Below are 14,150 nucleotides of genomic sequence, written 5' to 3'. Positions count from 1 at the left end.
AGACAGGGCGGCATTAGAAAGATTCGAGCCGATGGAAACAGTGGATAAATATTGTCTGTTGTGTTGTAGAAAGCAAATCGTGGTAGTGAATTGGTAAAGATATCGCTGTGCACGTGTCTTGTGATCTGTTTGATGCGGTATTTTGTTTTATAATTTTAGCGTGTGTAATACAGCATACAAGATTGAGCACTCGAGTCAAGATTCGCGGTATATTTAATTCCACAAATAGAATAATTTTTGGAACGATGAATTAAAAACTGGATGATATTTTTCACGGTACTTTATTTTTTGAGGAAATCTGTTTCGAAACTCCATTAAGTGGGAATAGTCGGGATTAAAAATCGACGATTTTTCGATCCGCTTGGCAGTAAGCCTCGTATAAAAATAATTCCTTCTATCATTATTCTTCATTTATGTCATCTCTCTTGTCTATTCGATAATGGATCTTATTCGTGACCAATCTTCCTAATTCTCACACTCTGAATCAAGTTTATTTCATTGCAATAAATTTAAACCAAATAAAACGTATATCGTGAAATACCCTGAAATTAATTAAACAAAAAATGTAGATATTTATTTCATTCGTTCCCTCTTCTTTACTCTTTACTCTCTCATTACAGATTTAAGTTAAACAGCATACGTATAACAAAATATGGATAGAAATTTGTTGAACAGAAGAATATCCTTCTAATTTCAAAAATAAGTTCCCTCTGAAAAACTTAAACAAAATTCATAATATATAATACCGATGATACCTATATAAGGGGTTAAGATACAATTGTACGTCATCCAGTGTTTAATAACAAATTTGAATCTCCATGTTATTAAGATTAATTCATACACACCGCCAATGGTAACGGAAGTCTCAGCTACGTTGGTAGACAAAATGAGCTTCCTCATTCCAGGAGCCGATGGTTTAAAGGCTTCCAATTGCTGATGCGTTGGCAAAGCCGAATACAGTGGAAACACCTTCAACGGTGGATAACCCTGTCCATCCAGCTGTTTAGCTACTTGTCTGGCGCTCACAACCGCAGCCTCTATTTCTTCCTGACCCGTTAAGAAGACCAGAATATCTTCGCTGGTGAAAAGACAGAAAAATTCAAGAAATCGTCCGTTTCCTTCTGACCCAGTTTCCCGCGAGCTTCGTATTCGAACCTGCTCACCTCTAATCTAATAAAAGTAACGGTATGCAAATACGCGGGGATCGCGCGATTGGCCTACTAAGCTGGAAAAATTACACCGACCATATCTTTCTTATGACAACGTGGAACGTGTTTAATTGGAAAATTGAAGGAAATTCATATAGGGTACCATATGATTTACCTTTGATATACTGGCATCGAATTCCACGGGGTGATTTATACTCGAAACTGACACAAAATGATCATATGGAAATAACGATGGTATGAAAATGACGCGTTTTATTCGAACACGATGCTCGTAATAACTATCATTGTTCCTGCAAACGGTCTTTTGTATTTCCAGAGCGAGCTATTCGGGAAAAGAGCTAGCAATTTGATATAGATTAGTAGGATAAGGCGGATAATTAGTCAAAAATTTTTGCGCCCCGAAAATCCTCTGCAAGTTGTACGAGCTCGATTGAATTCTGTAGAACAGACATTTTCAACGAGATTATCTAGGTAGAAATGGAGATATTACGCGTACATAGAATACTCTGATTATTTGTTATACATAAGGCACATTTATATTTTCGAATCATCGTTGCACCTCTTTCGCAGTTGTATTACTAGATACGTGATATTCCATGTGATATCAGTGATATAGTGAAAACATATATTAATAAAGAAATGAAATACCGATTACTTAATCTGTAATCTAAACTGAAACAGTAGAAGAAATAAAATTGAATAATTAATTTAATATAATTCACCTGATACAACAAATAGCCCTGGAATGTTGCACACAGATAAAAGTACGAAGAAATATGAATCGATTGAATAAAATAGAAGAGGAGAGAATCACTTACTTAGCAAGGTTGTCGCGATGAATCTGGAAGGCTGTAACAAGGGCGGAGAACGCATAATCCTCCTGCGATTTGACGGCGTGATAAATCTTCACAGGATGCTGACGACCTTCTAAGTACACGGCTGGTGCTTGGAAATACTTGCTGAACTTATCGACGTCCATCGTGGCTGACATCACAAGCAGCTTCAACGGCGGCAGGTTCTTAAGCTTTCTTAAATTCTGAGCCCTTCTTGCAACACCTAGCAGTACATCAGTTTGTACTGAACGTTCATGAGCCTCGTCGAGGATCACCACTGAATAATCTGATAAAATTTCATCGGTCATCGCCTCGCGAACCATCATTCCGTCAGTGAGATATTTGATTCTCGTTTGTGACGAAGTCACATCCTCGAAACGCACACAGTAACCGACTAATTTGCCCGTTTCCACTCCTTGCTCTTGTGCAACCCTACGAGCCACGCTCACTGCGGCCACTCTTCGGGGCTGAGTGATACCGATGCAACCGGAAGCGCCCGCGATACCGGATGAGAGGAGCAATTGGGGAATTTGCGTGGTCTTGCCACTACCCGTTTCGCCAATAATGATCAGAGTGCTGTTTCTACGTATTTCTTCGAGTAGCCTGAAATTGGACGTCGAAGAAAAATTGTTATTTGCTTGAAACATGTATAGGAAAGTTCAGGTTGGGTTAGGTAGTGTAGATATAATATAACGATTGTATAATAATTAAATAATAATAGTAATAAAAGTAACAATATAGTCTAAATATTATATCATATTATATAAGTGGTGTGTAATATAATGTAGGACCGACTTTTCTCATCGCCTTTTGTTTGACCGCGACAGAGCAGACTGTATGCAACGATAATCGCGACATGCCGAAAAAGCAAGACTTGTGTGGATGCATGTGGGGCATGAGGCAGGACAATGCCTAATAAAGAGTTAGTCGAGCAGTCGATAGTTCTAACCGATATACATGCAGTCCGAAGACGTTCCAGTGTCCGCGTTCTTTTTATTTAAATATATTAGATTTTAGTGGTTACTCGACAACAGGGTTCACTCATCATTCACTACCTGATCCTACAATAATAATACTAATAAAATAGTTACCTTATCATTCATCTTATTGTTACTATTGTATTACAGTACTTATCGACAGCATTATACATTGGTATAAAAAATACGATTATTTTCGAATTAAATTTCAAACAGTATAAATTAGAAGAAATAAAACAAATTTAATTCACTTATCGATGACGTAATAAATGCAACTGAATTTCCAGTACTAATTCAACACACCGTTTGTATTCCATAACATCATTGTCAGAAAAAAATATTTACGTACAAGAAATTGAACATTCAATAAAGTTATTTCAAAATAATATCAATAAATTCTACTATTTGCTTTCAATTACTTTAAATTTATGAATATATGAATTGATAATGTAGGAGATATATGATTTGCGTAGTAACCAGGAACGTATGGTGAACAATCTGTAGCATGGAACTAGCGCGAGTTAGAACTACGTATATATATTGTAGAACGATATTTTAAACAGTTACAATCTGTCTGCCATGATAAGTGATCGTGTGATATAAATGTGTTCTTTTCAAATCAGAAGTTCAACATTCTCGCAATCATTATACAGGTATTTAAGCATTCATTGTTGATTTATTACTGTGTAAACAAACAGTTGTAGTTATCAAATTTATTATACATGTTAACACGCAGTGCTTGTAAATATCTATGCGTTACATGTTTCAACATTTTAAAGACAATTGACGATAAAAGATATCACTAACGATAGTTGACGATAAAATATTCTATTTGTAAACTTTTGTTTACGAAATTAAAAAATACGATATCATAACCTAGGAATAAACGTCATAAATAAAAACAGGTTGCTTTAACTAAATTCATTCGATCTTAATTATAACGATCCGACATTGTCGCCATTTTGATAACGGTAGAATTCAAAAATCTTCATAAATATTACAATAGTATCGGATACAATTGAAAAATAAGATGTATTTAATATGATTTGAGTAAATTAATATAGTCATATACGAAAAATTCACTGAAATTTTCATAAGAATCTCTAAATGTGTCTACATTTAAAATATTGAAATTAAAATTTAAAATATTGAAACACTCCAACTTGCAATATTTTATTAAAAATATCTTATACTTCATAAAAAATCATTTACTCATAATTATACCCATGCTAAAAAGTATATTCTCCACGACATAGACTTATTATAGATAACATATTATATAATTGTTTTATACTTAATATTGCATGTATGATATGTATCAATATGAGACAATTTTTTTAAATCTCTTTCAATACGCGCGTTTTATATCCAGTACAATGCTGCCATCTATACAACGGCAAGCAAGTTACCAACTTTACGTAGTCGCAGATTCTCCATTTTGTTTCACGATACTTCGCATTGCACACGTAGAAGATATTATTCGCAGTAAAGAATACTAGTAAAATTCAGCCCAAAAACGAAAGAAAATAATGCAGAACTTACCGTTTTCGAAGCCTATAGACCGGTAAAGATTTCCTCTGTTGTTGTAAACTAATGCTTCCTTTATCCACGTTTTCTGTCTGGACGTTTTGTTGACTATCCTCGTGTTTTTGGATTTTGCTGGGACTTTCATTAAATACAACCGTAGTTGGACGTTTCGGTGCTAGTTTTGAAAAACTTGAAGTACCCATAACAATGTACTTCGAATCTGCATTGTCGTGGACCCCCATATTGCCGAAAAATAGAGTGAAAACGGCAAATTCACGAATGGTAAATGTGTCCACGAGTACGCACGTGTTGCACACTACAGCTGTATACAAATAAGCGTCTTGACAGGCGCCGTACCCAATGGCGTAGCTTCGTTCATTTAGATCATATTTTGAACGTTTCTTTTAATATAAACAAATTATTCGTATAATCATTAGGTTGGGTTTTTTTAACAATTATATTTTTGAAAAAGACATTCATTAAATTAGGATATTTTTAATTACAAAATAAAAATAATTATTGGGCAAATAAAAATTGCACAACGAATGATAATTTCCGGTTTTTATTATTATAAAGTAAAACGTAATTCTACTTTTCAACTGTAGAAGTACTATTTTACATACATTAAATTATCTGTCTATGAAATACTAAAAATAAATATTAAAATATTAAAAATTTGTTTAATATTTCTTTTTTAATATATGGTATAACATAAAACAATTCATCGGGTTGTATCTGTTAATTTATTTTTACAGTAACAAAACATTCAGTTCAACAAAAAATCATGCAATATAGCATATACTAAACTAACTAAATTAATAAGTATAAAAGAAAGTAATGCGAGGTGAATTATAATTTTTGTTTTGATTTAACTATACAAGATAGAACGTGCATACAAATAAAATACACTTACATTCTACAGTTTGTTACAGATATTAACATAAACTAATTTAAAACTTTTATACACATTTACTCTTAAACAAGAGGTAGAAAATAAATCTTGATCTATTTATGTTATAACCACATTACTCCATTTTGTTTTGTAAAATCGCATTATTATTAAAATTTCTAGTTACAATGGATACCAGAACAAATGATATATATATATATATATTTCTTTGCAATTTGTCAACTATTGACATATTAGTTCTTTCAATAAAAGATTCATTCATCGACTTTTAAAAATGAACCATAATTTGTTCCAACATACACATTAAGAAATTATCACAGATTAACGGTGTATAAGAGGAAGACCCGATGAGCAAACTCTTTTACCGAGATTCTACACGGACATTTATAAATTTATATTTCAAATTTTTCTAACCAAAATTCATCATCGTAATGGTCGATAAATCGGTGTTTTCTTAGGTGGTACCTAAAAGAAGATGAAATATTCTATGAATTACATTTTATTAGTTAATTTAATCGTTAATTGATATATTCAAAAAGTAGAAAGATATTACCATTCCTCCAATGCGATAAAGGTAACGATTCCTAATGCTAATGTCAGATTGTGGTTGTAAAAGATCATCAGTCGATAAATCCGAAGTAGATTCTGGGGCTAATAATTTCCTTCTTTCAAGACTTTCCGGTGAACGCTGCATTTCTTCATATTTTTCTCTCTGACCTGGCGTCATATTCAGATAACCACCACTAGTTGATAAATCTGACATCCAGATTGCAACAGCGGTTATCAACGAAACTGTTGAAAATACATGAATTATTCGTTATTGTACAAACGTTTACATCATTAAAACTACAGTATACAGAAAGACATACTCCATAGCCAACCCAAGAAAAACATCTCGAGTATGAGATATCCAAGCTGATCAACAATCATACCAGCTAAAATTGAAACTATAGCCATACCCAGATTTTGTACAGACTGTGCACTGCAAATAAAAGATTTCATAACAATAGAAATTAAAACATCTGTAAGATGTAAAAAAGTGCATTTTACTTACAGTCCATAAGCAGTACCAAGCTGATATTCTGGGATAACAAGCGCAATCAATGGCCATAAACTACTAGCAAGCATAGAATATGCTATTCCCATAAGAATCATGCTTATGTAAGGATTCACAAATGTGAATGCGAGTAGCCCATGAGCAGCTATAGTTAGAAGAATACTGATAAATAACCAAGAGATGTTCTTCCCTGTTCTATCAACGAGATAGCCAAAAAGGGGGGACGCAATAGCTGATATGGAATATACGAGGGAGTTGACTGAATTCGCGTCTGATGGTTCAAACGCATATTTCCGTTCAAAGAATACTCTAAAGAGAAAAATGATATAATATGATACATAATTACATAAAAACACTTGCAAAGATTTCTCATTATTCATACTTACTTTCCTAAGGCGATGAACGGGAATATTGCAACGTAATAAGCAATGCAAATGATAGTAATCAGCCAAAAGATTAATTTAAAATTCTTAACATCTGTTAGTCTAACGATCTCGGTTTCTTGTCCCTCACCCTTTCTCAATACTCTTTCTGCATGTTTATCCATAATACCCAATATAATTGCAAAGATCATAGAACCCACACATGTAAGAGTAGCAATAAAGAGAACTATGCCGATACATTCTGGTCCTTTGTAATACTGAGAAACATAATTATAAAGTGGTTCCATTACTAAAAAGTTCACAGTTGATCCAAGCCTAGTAATACTCAGTTGGAGACCAAATGCAAAGTTGAGCTCTTTTCCTTTGAACCACAAGACAGCATAATTATTCTGAGCAACGGCCAATGATTCTGCACCGATACTGTAAAAGGCATGAGAATTAATGCAAATATCACAACATATTATCAAAAATAACTTATAAACAACACATACCCCAAAACAAAGCGGCCAAGCATCATCATCCAGAAAGTATCTATTAAAGCCCCTGTTGCAAATATAATCTGGCCGATAAGTGTAATTCCCATATATATAGATGTACCTAAACGTATACCAAATACGCTGTCCAATAAAAATCCACTAATAAAACAAAAAATTACTGTTGGCCAAGAGTAAATGGAATACAATAAAATAAATTTGGTAGTCGACATATGTAGATCAGTTTTAAAATTATCTTGCAAAGCAGCAGGATTGTCAAAACAGAAGTATGGACCTGCAAATAAAAACATTTCATTCCATCAATTGATGCACTGAATGTAACTGTAATCGCGTGATAAGCGAGTCATCTTAAAGGTCTATGACCTGATCATTTAAGAAGATACTCGAAAAACTTGCTTCATGATATGTACGCTTTGAACCTGCACATGCGTGTTTTGCGTTTCCTCGCATGATAAATCCCAACGTTTTATTAACCCCGTCGATATCGGAAATATTAATTGGGGAAAAGGAATAAAATTTCGCGGACAAAACAATGTCGATGATACGGCTTATCTCGGCCCATGTGTAGGAATGTATGAACTATCTTTGGAAACCTTTACGTATTACAAGAATATATATACGTGTATATGCGTGTTTATTACATTTCCTATTGGTTAAAACGATAGCGGAAGAAAACCAAGCCACGATTAGGATTTAGATATGATAAACCCATAAAATTTTCACGATATAGCTACTAAAATATCGGTACTTTGTACATCGAAGACGTGCGTTTATCAGAAATATATTTGTGGAATACGATTATTCTCCACTTCTCGGAAAGATTGCTTCCTTTGTTTCGGACAAATAATATCGAATGCAAAATTTTAACCGAAGGAATGTTTACCAATTTTTCGCATCTGTTGATTGCACTGTTATGCAGCGAATATTCTAAAATGAAATACAATTTTGATACAATTGCATATCAACAAAGAAATCGCAATAATCTGCTCATCGTAACAGTATAAATATAACTTTCATTCAAAAATTTTATGAATTGTAGTGACGAAAGAAATGGGTTGACATTTTTCATTATTGTTTATATCATCGTAATTTTATTACACATGCAGCAAATATTAAATGTTAGAGTACAAAGTTCGATATTTACATAAAAATTATCAATCGAATATGCAGTAGCATTTAGTAAACAACGCAATTACGCTTTACATTTTGAATTATTTTATAAAAAAAATTGAATTGGAAAAAAATGTTAAAAAATACAATAAATGATATTAGCGGCTTTAGATAATTGAAAGTAAAACGCTTTTAACGAGATCGTAATGCACGGAAAGAAGGGCAGTCGAATATAAACAATGGCTACTCGGTCAGGTTGTAAAGATAACATAGCAATGACAATCGTACCAAAACCTAAAAAGCACATCAGTGCCAGACCAGTAAGTTTGAACAGACGACTTTTTGGACTGCAACATCCTTGGAAGGGGAATTCATCGTCGGATCTCTCCAGAGTGGTCTCTGGGCTTTCTAGTATGCCTCCTTCCATTGTTACGTCCAGCTGTGGCAATATTTCAATGTTTACAAGCTTTTAGCACAGCCACAGGTGCCCCGAATCGTAAACGTTCACTCAAGTTCGCTGCACCGATCATTACACGTTAATCAACCACGCACGAGCTAATCTCTTTTCAAAATCACACAGCTGGAACACGATGAGAGAAAAAAAAATTAAAAGCGGAAATCAGCTCGTGAGCGCTGCCGATTAACTAACTCGAAGAAACCAAATGCACTGCCAGTCTTGTCATTACTAATCTGTCAATCACATGCGTCATGTGAGAAAACTAACGTAAGCCGCGGAACTGCACAATACCAAAAGATTAACGAAAAAATCTCTATTCCCTGGGATAGACGATCGGTGAGTTGGAATTGCTGCCAACAACTTGACACATCTCTATGATGTTCCGGCTGATTTTCCGGTCTGTGGCGCCCCCATTGAAAGCACTAGTAGACTGGTCGGTAAGAAGGACGCTATGAAGGAAACGATCACGATTGATTTTCAAAAATTTATGTGAGAAACATAACTTATCGAATGTACATATTGATTACTTAATACTAAGCGTATATTATATGAAAATTATCTTAAATTTAGAGATCGAGATTGGAAGAGTCACGTTTGGAAGTCACTCTCGGTTCATTAAGAGGCAACTTCTTCCGTCGCACCCTCGAACTCGAGCTTCACTTGACATTCTTCCGGTAGTCCTTCGACATCTACCTCCGATTCCGGTGCGTTTAACATATTCAGCGTTACCTCCGCCGATTTGCCCATCAATCCTTGGTTTCCTTGTTGCTTCACTTGGACCGACTGTTGCGACTGTTGGGATAGTATTTGTTGCCTGATCGGCACGCCAGCTTCCTCAAAAGCTTTCTTTTTCAGCGTTGTTCGAATCTGAGAGCTAGAAAGTCGAATCGACCGGTTAATTTTAGGTCGTGACTGACGTAGAGAAATTGAGGAACAGCCGTGGGCTCGATGCAGCCTTGTTAACTTACACCGTTCGTCCCTTGATGTGTTCACTTATTTTGTTCAAGTCTTCACTGAAGGTCTTTACCGAGTGACGGAGCATCTCAATTTCCTCGTCAGTCCATTTACTACAGATCAAGCGACACAAAGGATTATGTAAAATATACAGCCAGCTATCAGTTTTACAGTGAAGCAATAACGATACGATAAAGTAATATTCAATTTTCAATCTCCAATAACATGTCGAGGCAATTTCGTAACCTTTTTTTATCTGCATGCATGCAAAACGATTTACGTTGGTCTCGTGGGTAAAACAAAAGTGTAAACAACGTTTATCGTATTTTTGCGTAACGCACGCAAGTTAAAAAAAAAAAAAATGTATCACACACTTGTTAATCATAACCAGCGATAATGTCATGGCAGAGAGTATTTTGAAAATTAAGCGATTTATATCGAAAACTCGAGTAAAGCTATAGTAGTAAAGCATTATGTTTCGTATTAGCCGGTTCGCTACACCACGTGACATTCTCCCGCGTTTCTGCAACGTACATACTGTCATATAAATTCAAGCGAAAGCGTTAGGCGCGTTGTTGGTATTTATAAGAAAAAGCATTTGCGTAGATATTTCTGTTTATTTACCCTGCAGGTGAGTCCGTCGTAGGATGCAATTGCATGGTTAGTTCTCCAAGTTTATTAAACGCTGCTCCGGCTGCGGTGAAAATTTCACCAACCTAAAACAGGCGTTCTTGTAAATGTTTATTCACTTTTGGAATATTTAATTAACACTTTTTCACACTTCACAGGTATTCGTGGATCGATTATACGAGAATGATTTATACCGATTTGTCGAACAATTTCGTCAAGAAAAAAGGTAAAAAAATTTGGTTACAGACGATCATAACCTAACCTTATGCCCGCTAACAGACTCCATTGCTAGAGTACTCGAGGGTAAAAGCACGTGACTCACGTAGAAAAAGAAAGAGAAGCGGTGGGGGAGAACGACCGTTAAGTGTTATATGGCGGGAAACTGCCTAAAATCGGCGACAACGACAGCCTTTTCGCTTACCTTGCTCGCAGAGTTCATGTCAGTTTGTTGTGCTCGTACTTCGCCATCAGCAGAACAAACGTTCGTACGGTATTGCCATCTCGCGTCGTTCTCGGAATCCTTCCCTTTAAACAATTATAACCTCTACTTCTACGTACAGTTTACTCTGTCCCCCTCTTTTATCATTATTACGCCACTTTATCCAGGGATAACGATGCACGTGTTTACTTTTTGAATAACTAGATAACTTCCTATCGAGTTTTAATATATCATATTTAAACTTATACGTAGAATATCCGAATCGATACTCGCTATATACGATTCGCGTATTGGAATATCCCAATATTCGCGCCTTTGTGTCCGAATTGTCATTTTAGAAGCAGCAGCTGACAACACAGGAATAAGAAATTTTTCCATTATTTGGAAATATATCTATCATTCGCAGATTTTAATTTATAAATGTAGAGTACAACGCAGTGTATCAAAATAGTAAGATTTATTCAAAAATATATATATTTAATATTACAAAATAGTAAATAGAAAATGTATAAAGAGAAATTTTTCATATTTCAGGTTTCTCTATTACAAGTTTTATATTTAAAACAGTGAACGAATAACGAATAGGTATTCCATTTAATTTTAGAGTACGTATAGATAAATATTTCTCAGATTTTATATTTTTCTTTTACAAATTTGGCGCTTCAAAGATGAACTTTGTATTTATTTTTACAAAATAGATAGTAGACTATAGTGAGTCACAGCCAAAATCGTGCAACACATCAGAAAATGTTTCCTCTCACACAAAAATTTAAGGATAATTTGGATAAACAAATTTGATGGGTACATAATGCAAATGTATAGGCGTTTTTCGGACTGAAACCTAGCAACTTTATTTTTCTTAATACTTAGGAAAGTTCATTTATTTTTATATTACTACATAATAAATATAGATGTATTTATAATATATACCCATCAAGTCCTTTTTGCTAAATTATCCCTAAACATTTTTACGAAACGAAACATTTTTTGATATGGGATGTACGATTTTGGCTCACTGTGCATAGAAAGAATCTCGCAAATTTTGAATTTTTCTTGTATAAATTTAATATTTAAGAAGTAACTATTATCTGTAACAAAGCAAAGGCAGTATCTGTCGCAACTTTTAGCCGGCGCGAACACGTCGGACAATTAAAAATTATTCCAGCAGCCGCATTAATATTCCGAAGAGCGTTCGCGTGAAAGAAAAATCGTCATTCGCTCATTCGACGTCGATTAACGTACGGAAATGCATCAATCTGTGAAGCTCACGTCCTCGCATAAATTAATAGTCTCCGTTTCCACTCATTGTTCTCGGTAACCGTGACTCTTTGGAAATTGCAAAATTCCGTCAGTATGCGATCGATGTGTCCAGCCGGATCTCCAGTGAGCTTCAACGTCTTCAGCAACGGGAAATCCTCGCCTTTCGAGCGTCTCAGCCTCCTGGACGCGTTTCTGTAACACTTCCAGAGCTGGGGCTCGATCACGATCATGTCAGCGACGGAACAAGCCTTGCGCAGGAATTCCACCAGTCCTTCGTCCCCGTGGTTCAAGTGGATCCACATCGTAACCGAGAAACAGAACACGACGTCGAAGCGTGACTTCTCGAATCGACGAAGTTGCTCGTCCAGCGTCCGGTTACAATCCTCGGCCAAAAAATCCAGACACTCGAAAATAATACGATCCGGTCGTGGGTTGCGTTCCCGTGCCCGTTCGATTAAGATCGGATCGAGGTCCACGCCGAGCAAACGGATCTCCTTGGGCTGATCGGCCGATAAGGCGGTCTCGAGGAAGTCGTGCAACACGAATGTTAAATCCTGAAATCATTAATACCATTTGCAATTTTTACGTGACCCTTCTGGTCAAGGAACTGCATCGAATTCCTGCGCTCGTGTCTCATTTTTTCTAACTTATGGTTATATCTTTAAGTATTCCTACTCTTTGTCTTGTACCGCTTGGTGAAATTATTTTACAGAAGTGTTTGGGTTAGGCGAATTTTTCGTTAGAATTTTGAGAACTTCTGGGTTCACTGCTCCACTGTATTTTCGTTTCTTTGATGTAAATTATGCAGTTGGAAGGATAATTTAATTAGTTTCTTAACTAGTCTTTTATTGCAAAGAGTAGCTAGAAAAATATTTCAGGTTACATTAAATAATATATATGTGATATAAATCAGAGAGGAAATTTTACGTAAATGCAGATATAAATCTAATTTTTAGGACACGAGCATAAATATGATAGACGTGAGAAAAGTAACGATTAAGTGGTTATCAACGCTTCGAAATCTTGGAATAAGTGGACAATGCTCAATTACGTTACATCGTACACAATTAATAATTTCCATTGCGAAAGATCATCGTGACGATATAAATATGACTTGGACACGTACTTTGATCGGACGATTATCAAAATTCGCTATTAAAGTATATCAAATATACGTCAGCATGCGGTTTGAATTGAAGCGTTTAATAGAAACAATCGTCAATATTCTCATTAAACCGCTGAAATTCGATGAAATTGATACAGCTGATGAATTAAATGTTCCAATTGTATCCGGTACATTAACACCAGTGAGCAGAGTTTCGAAATCCACAGACAACCAAAATTATCACTTCCTCTTTCTTATTAACCTTCTACTTAATGAAACTAATTCATCTTTTATCGCTCGTAAAACGTATTGACGCAATTTACTGAAATATTCGAATAATTAGTTGAACAGAATTAACGTGTGAAATTAATTGACTATATTTAATCGATTTAATAAGCACATCATGCACAGTATCATTAGTCGTATCATTAAGGAAATATATAACGATTGGCCTATGATTTTCTGATAATTAAATTGCTAAATAGTTACGCGATAATAACACCCTTCTTAATTATCAGGCTGGATTTGTATAATTATTAGAATTATTAAATCCTTGGTAAATAATTATGGGCAAATAAAAAGCTACGGTTCTAAGAATATTCCTAAGAAATACGGAAAGATTCCCGGAAGGAAGCAAGTTTGAGCGATTCTCGAAAAGGGATAACACTGGCTAAATTTAGACGCTTGTCGTTTGTAATTTCGGATCACGGTCGACTCATCCTATTTTGTCTGACAGCTGTTTCAGCCTTACCCCCGCGTTACAGCCGACGTCTAGGCCTACGTACTTCCGGTCCGGATGGGCCGACCGCCACACGCCACACGGAAGTTGTCGCACGCGCTCTTCC

The 14,150-nt window shown here is 35.3% G+C and overlaps 4 protein-coding genes across 6 annotated transcripts in view; all 4 read right to left on the bottom strand.

Annotated features, from left to right (window-relative positions):
• Positions 1–4,823, bottom strand: part of ath (ATP-dependent RNA helicase DHX33) — a 13,974-nt gene extending 9,151 nt beyond the window's left edge. The window contains exons 1-3 of the mRNA XM_017909958.1: positions 4,522–4,823; positions 1,988–2,605; positions 846–1,078 (exon numbers count right to left, since the gene is read on the bottom strand). Coding sequence (XP_017765447.1) covers positions 846–1,078; positions 1,988–2,605; positions 4,522–4,748 — 1,078 coding nt within the window. The 5' untranslated portion in view covers positions 4,749–4,823. The remainder of the gene's footprint in view (positions 1–845; positions 1,079–1,987; positions 2,606–4,521) is intronic.
• A 928-nt stretch (positions 4,824–5,751) lies between these two features.
• LOC108554624 (major facilitator superfamily domain-containing protein 1) lies at positions 5,752–8,901 on the bottom strand. 2 transcript variants are annotated; one of them, XM_017909959.1, is made up of 7 exons: positions 8,749–8,901; positions 7,348–7,624; positions 6,860–7,276; positions 6,471–6,782; positions 6,286–6,398; positions 5,970–6,208; positions 5,752–5,881 (listed from the first exon to the last, which is right to left on the bottom strand). In XM_017909959.1, the coding sequence occupies exons 1-7, from the start codon at positions 8,885–8,887 to the stop codon at positions 5,840–5,842; spliced, it is 1,539 nt and encodes a 512-aa protein (XP_017765448.1). In that variant the 5' UTR covers positions 8,888–8,901; the 3' UTR covers positions 5,752–5,839. The 2 variants fall into 2 exon arrangements, with proteins under 2 accessions (XP_017765448.1, XP_017765449.1); XM_017909960.1 differs by lacking the exon at positions 8,749–8,901 and adding an exon at positions 7,714–7,803.
• Positions 8,902–9,284: 383 nt separating this feature from the next.
• Positions 9,285–11,013, bottom strand: LOC108554628 (chromatin complexes subunit BAP18). Of its 2 annotated transcripts, XM_017909966.1 has the most exons (5): positions 10,923–11,013; positions 10,496–10,587; positions 9,886–9,984; positions 9,647–9,791; positions 9,285–9,366 (listed from the first exon to the last, which is right to left on the bottom strand). In XM_017909966.1, exons 1-5 carry the CDS (start codon positions 10,938–10,940, stop codon positions 9,340–9,342), a joined length of 381 nt encoding a protein of 126 aa, XP_017765455.1. In that variant the 5' UTR covers positions 10,941–11,013; the 3' UTR covers positions 9,285–9,339. The 2 variants fall into 2 exon arrangements, with proteins under 2 accessions (XP_017765455.1, XP_017765454.1); XM_017909965.1 differs by lacking the exon at positions 9,285–9,366 and having other exon boundaries at positions 9,419–9,791.
• Positions 11,014–12,021: 1,008 nt separating this feature from the next.
• Positions 12,022–14,150, bottom strand: part of LOC108554627 (probable RNA methyltransferase CG11342) — a 2,425-nt gene continuing 296 nt past the window's right edge. Inside the window, exons 2-3 of the mRNA XM_017909964.1 lie at positions 14,057–14,150; positions 12,022–12,754 (exon numbers count right to left, since the gene is read on the bottom strand). Coding sequence (XP_017765453.1) covers positions 12,206–12,754; positions 14,057–14,150 — 643 coding nt within the window. The 3' untranslated portion in view covers positions 12,022–12,205. The remainder of the gene's footprint in view (positions 12,755–14,056) is intronic.

The sequence above is a fragment of the Eufriesea mexicana genome, unplaced genomic scaffold, assembly GCF_001483705.2.
Source record: "Eufriesea mexicana isolate 0111107269 unplaced genomic scaffold, ASM148370v2 scaffold38997, whole genome shotgun sequence".
Classification (NCBI taxonomy): Eukaryota; Metazoa; Arthropoda; class Insecta; order Hymenoptera; family Apidae; genus Eufriesea; species Eufriesea mexicana.
The sequence above is the reverse complement of the archived record's forward strand: the minus strand, read 5'-3'. Positions and strand labels throughout refer to the sequence as shown.

What these genes read in the sequence shown, in the direction of transcription:
- LOC108554628 (XM_017909965.1), bottom strand. An exon ending in ACGACGGACTCACCTGCAGG is followed by an intron (nt 9,985 to 10,495) that starts GTAAATAAACAG and finishes CTTGATCTGTAG; the next exon opens with TAAATGGACTGACGAGGAAA. An exon ending in CACATCAAGGGACGAACGGT is followed by an intron (nt 9,792 to 9,885) that starts GTAAGTTAACAA and finishes TCGACTTTCTAG; the next exon opens with CTCTCAGATTCGAACAACGC.
- LOC108554624 (XM_017909959.1), bottom strand. Translation starts at nt 8,887, where the DNA reads ATGGAAGGAGGCATACTAGAAAGCCCAGAGACCACTCTGGAGAGATCC. An exon ending in GATGTGCTTTTTAGGTTTTG is followed by an intron (nt 7,625 to 8,748) that starts GTACGATTGTCA and finishes TTTTATTTGCAG; the next exon opens with GTCCATACTTCTGTTTTGAC. An exon ending in CTTGGTACTGCTTATGGACT is followed by an intron (nt 6,399 to 6,470) that starts GTAAGTAAAATG and finishes TTTTATTTGCAG; the next exon opens with TGCACAGTCTGTACAAAATC.